We start from the raw sequence: 13,461 nt of genomic DNA on the forward strand, positions 1-13,461 counted from the left end.
CAGCGTGAAGAAGAGTTTGCGTGTGTAAATTTGCTTTGTTCTGTAATATCTGACTTGGAGTGTTATCTAAGGCAAGTCTTTTTGCTTTGCACTTCAGGAAAGCGAAAGCCTGCGCCTATTCCCCAAAGAAAGTCTGTTAGTGTTTGGGGGAAGGGTATAGTGACAGACAGAATAGTGTTGGGGTTTTTTGCAAGATAATAAAGCTTCCTTGGGGGAAGGGTAACTATTTCTTGAGTAGAAGCAGAGTTCCCTCTTTCAAGGGTGAAGGTGACTCCGGAATTCTTTTGGTAGCGCCTACAGGAATCATTTTAAGGAAGCAAATTCCTTCCTGCGCTTCCGAGCTAAACCAGTAGGTTTTAGTCCCTGGATAGAGCTGTGTCCCACCAGCAGCACATGTAGCTTACTTATTTAAACTCAACTCTAAAATTGGCAAAAAAGAAAAGTATGATTTAGAAAATGGTTTAAATTGTGAAACTTAAATTTGCACATAGTATTTTGTGATGTTTAAAAAATGTTTATGTACCAAAAAAAGTGCGAACTTCTCTGGTGCCGTTTGAGAATGTTCCTATAATAAACACCCTTGTTTTGTCAAAAAAATTTGTTTTTTGGTACTGTGTAGGTTAGTAACCATGAAACCAATGTGTACGTACTTACACCGGTTTTAGGGAGGATTGGTAAAAGTAATTTTGATTACGCTCAAGTTTTGCCTGATAAACTCACCTTAGAACCTAATCCCTACATAAGAAAAGAGCACACTAGAATGTAACATGTGACTGAGACCATAACAGAAGACTTCTCCCCACAAAGCTACCTTACTCCAGATAAGTTCTGTAGATTAGATGGGCAATGGCCTTCATCTAATATTAATTTCAAATTAGCCCGTAAAACCAAATTCACAAAATATCCAAAGTAATGTTTTCTGCGTTTTCTTATTTCTGTTTATCCCTGCGTGACCCGGATATTTTTTGTTGAGCCATCTGTGAATGAGTGAGATGAAAGGGAATTTAAGACCATGGCTCACCACTGGGGACATTTGCTAAGCTGGCTGCAGGGCTATTCTGCATCCTGTAGTCATCCCGAAGCTTGGCAGGGTGATCGTGGGTGAATTATTTGACCGCTGCTCAGGGTTGGTCACCACACTGGTGATAACCCTGTTTACTGCCCCCTCTCTCGCTTTTCTAATGGCCAACTCCGAAGGACAGGTGTGAACTTTGCTTTGGCATCTTCTTGCACAGGTGCGGTCTTACTGGGTAATAACACAGTCCAGGTGGTTTTCCAGAGGCAGAATTTCTGCTGCAACAGCCCCATGGCATTTTTCCTCAAAGTACAATAAATGTGCACTCAAGCAAACAATAGGAGCTCAGACTGCAGAAAGCCTAGTGAACTTGAGCAAGGCGGGACCTGTGTTCGCGTTAATGTTTATCTTGTCTAATTTGGGGATTGGCATAGAAAGGGGCTCCGAGCAATTGCCTTTCTCATGTTTCTTAGGTAGAAGCAGGAGATATTCATGGATTTCTGTTTTCCTTCCTCCCTCTCCCCTGTCCTACAGATTTATGAAGAATCCAAGATGAATTTGGAGCAGGAGAGGCCATTTGTCTGCAGTGCCCCGGGCTGCTCTCAGGTGAGTGTGGGGATCCTTTGGTCTGTTCTGCCAGGATGTAGCTGCCTTTTGACAGGGAAACAGCTCTCACTTGGCAATCATGCCTGCGGTAGGCTTTCTTTCTTCACTGAGATATTGTCAAAGCCCCCTTTACCATTACCAGTACCACCACCACCACCACCACCATCATCATCATCCTCTTTCTCCTCATTATTATTATTTTCTACTTTGAATAGTTTGAACTAGTTCCCTCACAGCCCCAGAAATACATCAGCATTAGCCATTTCCATCCTTAACTTTTCCCCTGGAAGTAAGCCAGATGCATCCTGCCCACCAGATGTTCAGGACTGTTATTTCAGAAAGGGGAGGGAGGATGCTGCTTTTACAATAGTCACTTGATACGGGGCCTTTGGATTACTGGTGAAATAGCTCACCATCAGAGCTGAATTCTATTTTGTTTTGTTTTTCTCTTTGAGTACAGTAAACCTTCTATAACTTTTCTAGAACCCGCAGTTTTTCCATTTATCTAAACTTAAGAGGGGAAGTTGGCATGCTGTGCTAGATTACACCTCTTTGCCTCCAATGGCTCCGATCAAGTGGAATCATTGTGAAGATTAGATGAGATACTACATGTAATTAGTATAAGGCCTGTACATAATAAACGCTCAATTAATGCTCACCATTGTTACTCTTCGGGCTGCTATAATGGTGGACTGCGTGGCAGAATTTCTCAAGCTCGGCACCGTTAGCACTTGGGCTGAGTAGTTCTGGCTGTGAAGGACTGTCCTGTGCATTACAGGGTGTTTGTCAGCATCCCTGACCTCTACCTACTAGATCCCAGTGGCCACTTCCCAGTTGTGAAAACCAAAAGTGTCTCCATGTCCCCGTGGGGGGTCAGAATGGCCCCCAGTGGAGAATGACTGCCTGATGGTTTGCGTTTTGGCTTTAACATTTTTTTAAATCCCTTCCCTTTTGGGGGTCCCCTAATTCTAGCTCATGGTCTCCCACTCCATTTTATGTGTTGCTGTAAGCCGTCTTTTCTCCTTTTTGGAATCAGGCAGGGTATAAATAAATAATGCCACAGACATGTGGTCACTGGTGTCAGACGCTGCTAGAGCCGGGACAGTGAGAGGCTGAGCAGAGGCTGTTGGGTTTGGCAGTTGGGTTCTGGCGGGTGACCTATGAGAGAGGAGTCCGGGTGGGGGCCAGGTTGGAAGGGATTAATGAGTGAGTGGGTGGTGAGGAAGTGGAGGTGGCCAGCATAGAGGACTCTTTCAAGAGTGCTAGGGAATGACGGGAAACAGAGTGATATCATGGTAGCCTGAGAAGGAAGCAGCCCGAGAGAGGTTCTTTTTAAATGAAAGGCTAGCCAGGCGGGATTTAGTCAAGGGCAAGGAGAAGTGCGCACGCTGGATTGAAGAACCACAACTGAAGCGCCGGCCCCTAGAAGACAAGGGTGTAGAAGGTCCTGTGAGGAAGAAGGGGTGCTTATTCCTCTGAGGCAGGAAGGAATGGAAGTAGCAAGCCAGTTCTGAGGTAGTGAAGGTTGAGGGGTGCATTTCTAATGACCTTGAACTCAGGGAAGGAACAGATCATTTCCTTGAGAAGGCTGAGTGAAATGGTTAGACAAAACGAAAATTGAGGATTTCCATACTTTCTTGATTTTAAGGAAAAACTCCAAACTTTTCCCCTCAACTCCTTGCAAAGCTGCACCTAAAACTTGATGTTTTTATTTAAGGTGAAAGTGTTTATTTTCCTTGACAAGTTGTTTTAAAAATATGTGCATCTTTCATTTGAAGAGATACTAGAATTGAGGAAATGTGGTAGTTGGCTAGTGATCCCAAGGGTCTCTGGTGGGGTTTTAGAAAATCACAGTCAAGTCTGTTGTTGTGATCATGGCATTTACCATAGTGACCTTCCAGAGCCTGGGCCCTGCATGGAGAAAAAAGGATGGCTGGGGATTGGGAAGGGGAGAAAATGTGAGTTATCAATGCTTGTGTTACACTGGCAGTGATGGAAGGATGTTTCCCCCTTTTCCCTCCTGGAAAGAAGCTTTGGTCTATTGGGAGTGGTCTACAATACCTGGGAGGTTTTCTGTTTTATAGCTCCTTATAGATTAACTTTGTCCCAGAAGTAAAGAGAAAGAAGCTTCTCTTGCTCTTTCTGAGCTCACAGAGTCCATTGTTAATTTCACTGCTCCTTTGCCCTTAATATGACCATGCTTTGAGTTCCAGTGGCCTCTCTCAGCTGTGTATCTGCCATAGACTGTACATCTTGGTTATATACAGTTTGCTTCTCTTTTCCTGCTAAATTAAAAAAGCCCCATGATATCCTGTATTGTCTCTTTGGGGAGGTATTTATAGTTAATATGACATATTATGGAAATTATTGTTATTTATTAAGTAATCTGGTTAATATTCTATTTTAGGCTATTATTTTACAGAACCAAAAAACGGCTTACAAATACGAAAGTAGGATACTATCATGTTGTTTGTTGATTATATATATCCCAATAAAAATTATAATATGGGTTTTAATGGAAAGACTAAGTAGTTTAACCTGTCTCTAAACCACACATGGTAGTGTCCCATGTTTGATGTCGTCACTATAAGGTGTTATAAAGGCCCAAGAGCATAGATGAAGCTGCAGCAAAACCCCACATCTTTATAAATCAGACTTCTGTGTAGTTAGAACTCTGACATAATTACCATGCTTTGCAGATTCTATATGCTCCAATTTATCTGATACAAATCACAGCTAAGTGATATTTATTCCCTAAACTACTTTCAGAATATTCCAAAGGATTTAGCCCAGTGAATTCCCTCATTCTCATGAACACAAATCTGTACTATTTGCAGAGAAGATTTCTACCACAGTATACAATGGCAATTGGAACTTTTAATGACTATCCTGAGGAACTGGGAAGCTCTGAAAGACTTTCTAAATTGTCAAAGATTCAGAAATGTTGAGCAGAGTTTATTGTCTTTTGTTGTGTTTTCATTTGACCTTGATAAAGCAGATGCTGTGCTAAACTCAGTTATTAAAACCTACCAGCCCGAGTCAGGAGAGGCTAGGATCTGCTGCAATAACAAATCACGCCAACGCTTCAACAGCGTAAAACAACAAAGGCTTACTTCAGTTGCCCACGCATACGTTTCTACGGTAACGTATGGCCGGACCTTCTTCATAATCTTTTAGAATTCAAAAATGCTCTTCATAATCCTTCAGAGATGTAGGATAATTGAGGGGTCACTATTTCTAATATTGTGAATTGGCATGTTAAAGGAGAGAAGGTCTTGCCCCAGGAATTAGGCACTGGCATGTGAGTGTCCTGTCACTTCCATTCATGACTCCATGGGTAGAACTAGTCACATGGCCCCCCACCGAGCCACAAGGGGGCCAGGAAATCCAATCCCACTGTGTGACCAGAAGCCAGACAGCTGAAAACATTTGGGAACTGCCTTTTTAATAACTGTAACATCACTCTGAAAATTAAAAATAAAGTGTTGGTTTACTACACTGTACAGAGTATGGAATACTAAAAATGATTTGTCATGTGACTATGAGTCATCTGTATACTTATAAAAGATCACATAATGAATGCAGTGTGCAAGGCCTTCATAAACAGAAACATACTATACAAATGTCACATGCACATTTGTAGGTGTTTATGTCAAACAGTTAAGCATGACATGTAATTCTTTCCCAATGTCTGACATGAATCAAAATTCTTTTCCTACTTCATGCATTTTTCCTGCTTCTGGTTAATCTGTAGATAACGTCTAGCATACTTACTATGCCTTAGAGTATTTTATACTATTTTATAGTATACTATTTTATACTATTATGTAAAACAGTAACTACTAGACAAAAGTTCCAAATAGTTTTGCAGAACTCCAGTGCTACTTAGGTCTAAATTCATTTTTCTATTTTGGACATGGTTTCCTCTCATACATAGGTAGAAATAAGAGAATTTACTTTGTCATGCTGCCACAGTTAGTTTCTTTGTGAATATACGTGAGCATTCATTCAGACACTCTTATTCTTTGAAGTTACAGCATATTTCTATTGTATGGATTACTTGAACACTTTTAGCATTGTTCATTACCGTTTTCTCACTTATTCTTTAACTAAACACAAATTTAAAGTCTTCCCTTAGATGCAAACCTCGAGCTCCTAAGGAAATATCTAGTTGACTGACGAGTCTTCACAGTTGATTGTATTAAAAGACTATTTAGGAAGCAGAGGCCTTTACAAGGAATTCCCAGGGAAGGTGTAGGGAGTCAGAGATGATGGCAGGCAAAGGTCTCCTATTTCTTATTACCGTTCAGCTGGATTTTACTGCAACCTCGTTAAACCCCTGGTAAACTATAAAGGAAATAATGATGCATATATTTGGGTGCAATTCAAAGGAACATCTCAGCACATTTGCTTGCAAAAAATAATTTGGCATTTAACTTAGCATGCTTTCACACTTTTTCAGAACTAATTTTTTGTTTTGCCTGTCACATGTGCAATGCTGAATACATCTTTTTCTTGTGATGGCAAATATATATTATAAAACTGAATGGCTCCTCTCCCCTCTCCCCCCCCCCTTTTTTTCTATTTGTCTGACAGCGCTTCCCAACAGAGGACCATCTGATGATTCATAGGCACAAGCATGAAATGACTTTGAAGTTCCCCTCAATAAAAACAGACAATATGTTATCAGGTAAGGAGCCATCAGGCAAAAAGGCTTTGGGTGAACGGATCAGCCGCATGGGAGATACTTGTTCTTACAATAGGATGATTTCCATTGGCATATTCTGTGCCTTGAAGATGTATATTTCTAAGGTACAACAGACTTAAAATAATGGTAAGCAGAAATGTAATCAGCTAATGTGATGTTCACTCAAATAACCAAAGAGCTGTGATTTCTCATTTTCAGGAATGTAAAATATTTATGACTGTGGAAGTTGGCTCCATATAAGTATTTTTAAAAATCACATGCCCGTAATCACTCAAGCAAACCATCTTCATTGAGCGTCTATGACGCATACTGTGCTGCTCAGAGTACCACGGGAGATGCAAAGATTGGTATACTTCCTGTTCTTGAGGACACCACAGTGTAGTGTACGTGTGAAAATGTAGCTAAACTAGAGGACTGTCTAAGATATCTTTCACATGAGTATTGTAAGGAAAATGCTATGTGGCTTTAGTAGAAGGAGCTCTCTCTCTCTCTCCCTCTCTCACTCTCTCTTTTGCACGGAGGCGATCAGTGAAATTTTTTTAAAGAGACAGTACCCACCTCCTAAGTGGGAGATTAAATGAGATGATAATCCATGGAAACACAGCAAGTGCTCAGCACACGTGAGCAGAAATAAATAAACATTACAATTAATCCATCAAGTAATTGCCATTCCTTCCCATTTTGATAGGTGGTACAAAAACAGAGGGCAGGGCCAGGAGTGGGGAACCTTGAGCTCTAGCATGGGCTCTCTGCCAGATGACCTTGAGCCACGTTAGTGAACCCTTTGGGACCTCAGTTCCTTTTTCCATAAAATGGGAATGATTTTGTCTGTCCAGTCTAATCCACAGGCTCATTGTGAAGATCCAGTGAAAGAATGTAAGTGAAAGTGTTTCCTAATCCCTGGCAGGGTAATCGAAGCATTTCCTGTTACCCTTCTTAGGCTGGCAATACTTCACTGAAGCCACTGTCTCCTTGGCATCTTGAAAGAGATAATACGCCCATAAACATGCTTTAAATGATATCAGAAGAGAAACGGACTGCCCTGGCAGGCCCAGCTCATATAATTTAGCATTTCTATGGCACTTAAATTTTACAAGTATTTTATTATCACTATTATTAGTAAATCCTGTAAGAGTTTTGTCAGGCAGGTTATTATTACAACTCATATTTTACTGATAGAGAAGAAGGGGCGTAGGGAGACAGAGCAGCTTTCCCAGGCTGACCACACAGGCAAAGATGAGGGTCCTTGAAGCCCCCTGACTTGCACGGCTGCTGCATCGTCAGGCTTCCGCAGTTAATATGCAGGATCGCATACTCCTGGGGACAGAGCCATCCACACGTCTTCACAAACCCGCCAGTGACTTGTTCATAGTGCAGATGTGTTGTGGCTTGGAAGAATCGCTAGTTCAAAGACAGCCTCTTTCCTTACCTCCACCACCACCTACCAGCTCTCTCTTAGCCCGTTTGTTTTGATTGACCTAGCTGGCTCTTCGGAAATAGTTTTATCTTGCCTTACGTCTGGAAACAGAGTTGCAGGAACTTCAATCTGTAAGAATTATGAAAGCCCAGGAGGGTCAGGGAGGGTGGTCTGTTCTTTTATTTTATCATTTAGTTTGTTCTATCATTTATTATTTGGTGTAACTTCATAGTTAAACAATGAGCATATATATATAGATGCAAGCAGCAGGGCTATAGACTTTTGCAGTTCCCAGTATTTAAATTTATAAGTTCGCCTTTTATTTTTCCCAAATAGAATTCCGGAAATAGGCTCCTTGGTAGGAGAGTGGGAGGTGGGTGTTAAATCATGTGGAGATATTACTGCTTAGTGGTAAGTACCAGGTAGTATCTTTCAGGTACGCAGCTGGGATGGCTCTACAAGGAGCCCCATCCAAAGGTCTGAAAACAAGGATAAGGATGCGTGAACACTTCTATATGTTGCCTATAAACAGGCTTTGATTAAGCTCTTGTAGCTTTTCAATTGTTCTTACCAGATCTTTGTTAGCTTGAGGCCATTGCTGCCAATAATTGGCAGTGCCCGGTGGAAAATAATTGAGAGGAAAGTCTCTCTAATTTTCATTATGTCAAACTTAGAATGGGAAAATGAAGGGAGAAATAAATATGAGGGAAAAATAGCATTAATAAAATATTGGTGTATTTTCTTCTGCTTTCTCATGCTTTGTGTTGAAGCTAGTACGAGGCTATTTCTTACTCCAAATGAAATGAGGTGCTGTATTTTTAAACTTGCTATCCACCTTGCATGCTTATAGTGTCATAGAGTTTTCTTGCTGGAACAGAAACAGAGCTATCCAGTTCAGCTCATTACTTTGCATTTAGGGAACTGAAGTCTACTATATGTCATAGGCTAGTGTTGTCCACATTACCTTGTAATAGGCTGTAATAGGTAGTGTTGTCCACACTACCTTTTGCTTTGTTACTTTTTTTTTTTCTATGGAAGACTTCGATATGTTTATCTCAAACCTCATGTTAGTTTTAGCATATAAGATTGTGATTGCAAATGTGACTGAAGTTTTACTTGTCTTATATCTTGATTTATTTAGATTTGAATTTATCGAAGGCTCCAAAATCTACTAAAATATCTATTAGCATTTTACTTCCGAATCTACCTTAAGCTTATTTTGTGGCCTATCTTAAGGGTGAATGATTTCATACAGCTTGAGATATAGTAACAGAAGCAATAAAAATACCATAAATTAAATCTGAAATCAGCAAGCATCAGGAGGGCAAAAATCTTCAAGTCCCCCTTGGGCCACTTTTTTTCCCCCAAGCAATATTCAATTACACAAAATTTCATTTCAGATGAATTGGAGTTTGACACATATTATGAAGTATGGCAGATGTGTTCATGACTAATTTCAGGATATCTGGTTAACTTGTATTTTGGAAAATTACTTCGTCCTACATTAATTGCAAATATTACAGTCAGGGAAATTATTAAGATGCCACAGATAGACTTTTTGAAGGTAAGTGTCCAAAGAGTTGTAAGAGCTGAAACAATTTCCTAGCTAGTCCATTTTATTTAGACCAGGTACAATTTACAACTCAAAATGATTGTAAATGATCTTTGACATGCCATAAGGCAGAGTAGTAAAAGTGACAGTCATGATGTTTTATTAAGATGAGTCTGCTCTTATGGATAGACAGTAAACATAAAACCTCATTCCAAAGGGACAGTACTGGTTGGGACGTGAATGGGGCAATGATGGTGGATTCTGAGGGCAAAGACTTCTAGCCCTTCCCACCTTGGTCCTTCCATCCTTATTTGGTCCTTGTGGTACATTTCCAGAGTTCTGATATGATGATGGACTTGAGTCTTTCCCTTTAGCTGTTCTTGTTGTGATTGAAGATAATTTCATGGTGAGGGAAGTGGTGATATCAGAGGTTTTAGGTGCCAAGTTTAAAGGAGAACCCATTGAGGATAATATACTTTCACACACAGGTTGCAAAATTATTAGCTATAATGTGACAAAAGATTTGTTTCATTTGAAAATTATGATCAAATTTTAGTATTAGAGCTAAAGAGTATGGTGTTTGGGTATATTTTAATGGTATTATGGTTAGGTATTCAGGAATTGCCACATCTTGCCCTGTCAGAAATCCCCACCCCCACTTATTTACAGAGTTCCCAGGTTCTGTACAGGAAAAAACAAGAATGGGAATCAAAGTGCAGTTTTATTTAAAGCCAGACAAGCAAATAATCTAAATGACAAGAATGTGCATGCATGCGTGCGTGCGTGCCTGTGTGTGTTGGGGGTGTATGGTGGAAATACTGACCTAGAAGATGAAGAATTTTAGGAAGTGAAGTTCAAGAGTGTTGCACACCTTTCCTCAAAAGGTAAAACCAATCAGCATCTCAGATGGGAAGCCTGAGAAGGAGATGCATGATACCATGCCTTCAAATGTCTAATAATTCACACCAGACATCACAGCCCAATTAATGCTGAAGGCAGCTAGTGTGTGCTTGGAGGGAAATGAGGGCAGGCACCAGCCGAGGTGTGGGAAGAGAGGCTGAAGTCGTCCCTCCACCCGCACTTATTCATTCATTCAATGAACACTTACCGAGCATCTGCGAAGATCCTCGTGCTAGGTGCTGGGGTTGCTGCACTGACCAAGACAAATGAGGTCGCTCTTGAATGGAACTTACTGTACTCTACCGGAGGTGGGAAGGTAGAGATAATCCACAACACCCCTCCCCACAGATTAGTAAACAAGAACATATGAGTTAGTGACAAGTGCTCTGATGAAGATGAACATGACAATGTGCAACAAGTGGCCAGCGAGCTGCTAAAGGAGGTCGGGAAAGTCCCCTCCGCATTAGTGCCATTTTAGCCAAGACCTGATGCTCAGCACTGTGGCCTCAAGTGTCCTTTCTTCCTGTCTTTGGAATACGGTGGGGCTGAAAGTGGTGACACCCCACCACCAGATGTGGGGCAGCTGACACGCAGAAGAGGGGTGGAGAGACTGGCTTCCTCATTCCATCTTCCTACTCCCATCTGACTCAGAGCATCTACCACAAAGGACAACATAGTCCCTCAGAACCCAATTGTGTCCCTGGATTAAGTCTAGAATTAGGGACCATCTCTAGTTCCAGGCTCTAAGCAAGAATGTTGTTCAGTGGAGTAGAACTTTGGTCTCCAAGAGATTGATCATGATTAATCAGATAACCTCAGAACCCAGAGCCATTGCTCATAGCTGTTTGCTACAAACCTACTTAATAATCCATGGACACTTTATTTTTTAATTGTTTTATCATTTTTTATTGTTTTAGAGAGAGAGGGCAGGGAGGGGCAGAGGAGAAGGAGAGAGAGCCCCTACACAGGGCTTGATCTCACAACCTGAGATCATGACCTGAGCTGAAACTGAGTTGGATACTTAACCAGCGGAGTCACCCAGACGCCCCTAATCCGTGGACATTTTAAAGGGGAAGTCAGAGAAAAGGTGACATATCTCACCCCATTTTCTCTTTGGAATGAACTGAAATAAGTTTGTCCGACTGAATAAAGTAAATAAATCTCTCTCTCTCACACACACACACACACAAACACATATACACAGGGACCATATTTACCTCCTCGTCCGTTGATGGTGAAGGTACATAGTGACTTCTCACTATTGGAATTAGTGAGATCTTTATGGAACAGGGTGGTGGAAATGGCTCACACCAGAAGGCAGCATGATGATGATTGTAGCTACCATTTATTGCCTTATCTTATGCCTATAATTGTGCCTCCTGCTTTATATGCATTATGTCATTTAATCCTGACCACTCTTTTCATACGAGGAAACAAGATTGGGAGGATAAGCAGTTTGTCCAAAGTTCCTGTCTGTCTATAATTTTCTCATTATACACCTAGATTTGGTGAGCCACATACATTAAGAACATGTTTTGGTGTTAGAGTTATGTTTGGATATACATCTGTGAACTGTTTTTTCTTCTATTACTGGCTTATTTCTTTAATAGTCATCAAATGGAGAAAACAGTCAAAAGTTTTCAAAAGGAGATTATACTGACACATTAGCATACAGAGGAACAGAGAAGTGTTTTTAAATCAGATTTTTCCCTCCGTTGTGACAAGTGGCATTTATAGGAGTTGTCAGCTTCTCATTCATGTTTCTAGCTGGTCAAGTAAAATGGAATTTTGAATAATTCACCTGCACACCTCAGGGGCCTTGATCTGCAGTACTTTTTATATAGGAAAAACTGGCTTCCAGTCTATTCCATGTGGAAACCAATCCTTTTTGACAAAGAGTGTAGACCTCAGGCAATTGGTGAATAAGTGGAAATGTGAAGCTTTAGCTTCCATAGTCCAGGGCAGGGCTTGATAAGAGACTCACCTTGGATACCTTCTGTTCACCCAGCTTGCAGAGACATGATCTCAGTGTTCATAACTGTTTCCACCAGCTCAGCTCCTCTAACGTGAATTAAGATTGTGGCTTGATTGCTGTTGGAACACTAGTCTAGGTAGGCCATGGCTGACAGTGAGTAGGGGTGGATTATTTATTTGGTTCATTTAAATCTGAATCTGTGTCTTCTGGAGCCAGGTGTCGTAGAAGATGCCCTTGTCAGAGCATTTTCTAGTAGATTCAAGGCCCTCCTAAGGGTATCTAGTCTGCCTTCTCTCCATCTTGACAACCAATGGATTGCAGCATTCGGTTTGTGAGTTCTGCCAGTGTGTCTCATCTCTCAGGGGCCTGGCTCACCCACACCATGGGCAACCCTTAAGCATTCCACAACCATTGTTTAAAAACCCAGAGTTGTCTTGGTTTGTCCCATGGAAGCACTGCCTCTTGGGACCAATGCAGGGAAATAGTAACATCAGTGTTACGGAGAGGACCCTATTGGTTCTTTGTGTATTCACACTCAATAAAAGGCACATTTATTGTAAAGGAGCCTGTCTAAAATTTCAGGGAATTCTGTCAGTTGTTACTGATTGTGGCTCTTATAAAGGATTGTGTGTTTTAAAATTCACTTAATGTAGACTGTTCTGATTAAGACTTTATTAAAATTCACACAGGGATAAGAAGTAAGAGTATTTTAAAGAAAGCATTGCTGAAAAATTCACAGGGTAAATGTAACTATAAAAAGAATATTAAAACTGAGAAAAATGCCTTTTCTGAGAACCCCAACTCTTACTAAAATAGATACGCTAATCCTAATACCTTCTCTATTGATTTGAGCCCCATTCTTGAGGAATTCCATTAAGCTGCATTTTGTTGGTTGAGTCTGAGTCATGCAAATAATAAAAATGCATTCCCTTTAAAAAAATAGCCTATAATTAGAATGGTGACCAAGTCAAGCTGATCTTTCTTATAACCGGTCTGAATTAGTGGGGCTTTTATAGTATTCCCAGTCACTGTCAATTTAACACAAAATGTTGTAAAATTACTTCGTATAGTCCTTTAGTGATACCGTAGTTGAGAATATTAGACCAAGGGGAAAGAAAATTTTGCTTTGGAAGTTTACATCCTTCTTCTCTGGTATATTATGGGAACCCTGCTTTTACTTTTTTTTTTTTAATTGAAGACTTGTCGCCTTGCCTTTTTATCACTGAGGAAAATGAAACATAGACAAACATGTAACTCAAATGCAACTCTGAAACCGAATAAGGTAGCA

The 13,461-nt window shown here is 40.7% G+C and overlaps 1 protein-coding gene across 4 annotated transcripts in view; it reads left to right on the forward strand.

Moving 5' to 3' along the window:
- The window catches only part of CREB5 (cAMP responsive element binding protein 5), a 403,489-nt gene that overhangs the window by 70,097 nt on the left and 319,931 nt on the right, over positions 1–13,461 (forward strand). For 2 of the 4 annotated variants that reach the window (XM_034669652.1, XM_034669659.1), the window contains 2 exons: positions 1,550–1,621; positions 6,218–6,311. In XM_034669652.1, the coding sequence (XP_034525543.1) occupies positions 1,568–1,621; positions 6,218–6,311 (148 nt within the window). In that variant the 5' untranslated portion in view covers positions 1,550–1,567. Of the gene's footprint in view, positions 1–1,549; positions 1,622–6,217; positions 6,312–13,461 lie in introns of those variants that run through there. The other 2 variants (XR_004628278.1, XM_034669642.1) reach the window with 2 other exon arrangements.

This window comes from Ailuropoda melanoleuca, chromosome 1 (genome assembly GCF_002007445.2).
Source record: "Ailuropoda melanoleuca isolate Jingjing chromosome 1, ASM200744v2, whole genome shotgun sequence".
NCBI classification, from domain to species: Eukaryota; Metazoa; Chordata; class Mammalia; order Carnivora; family Ursidae; genus Ailuropoda; species Ailuropoda melanoleuca.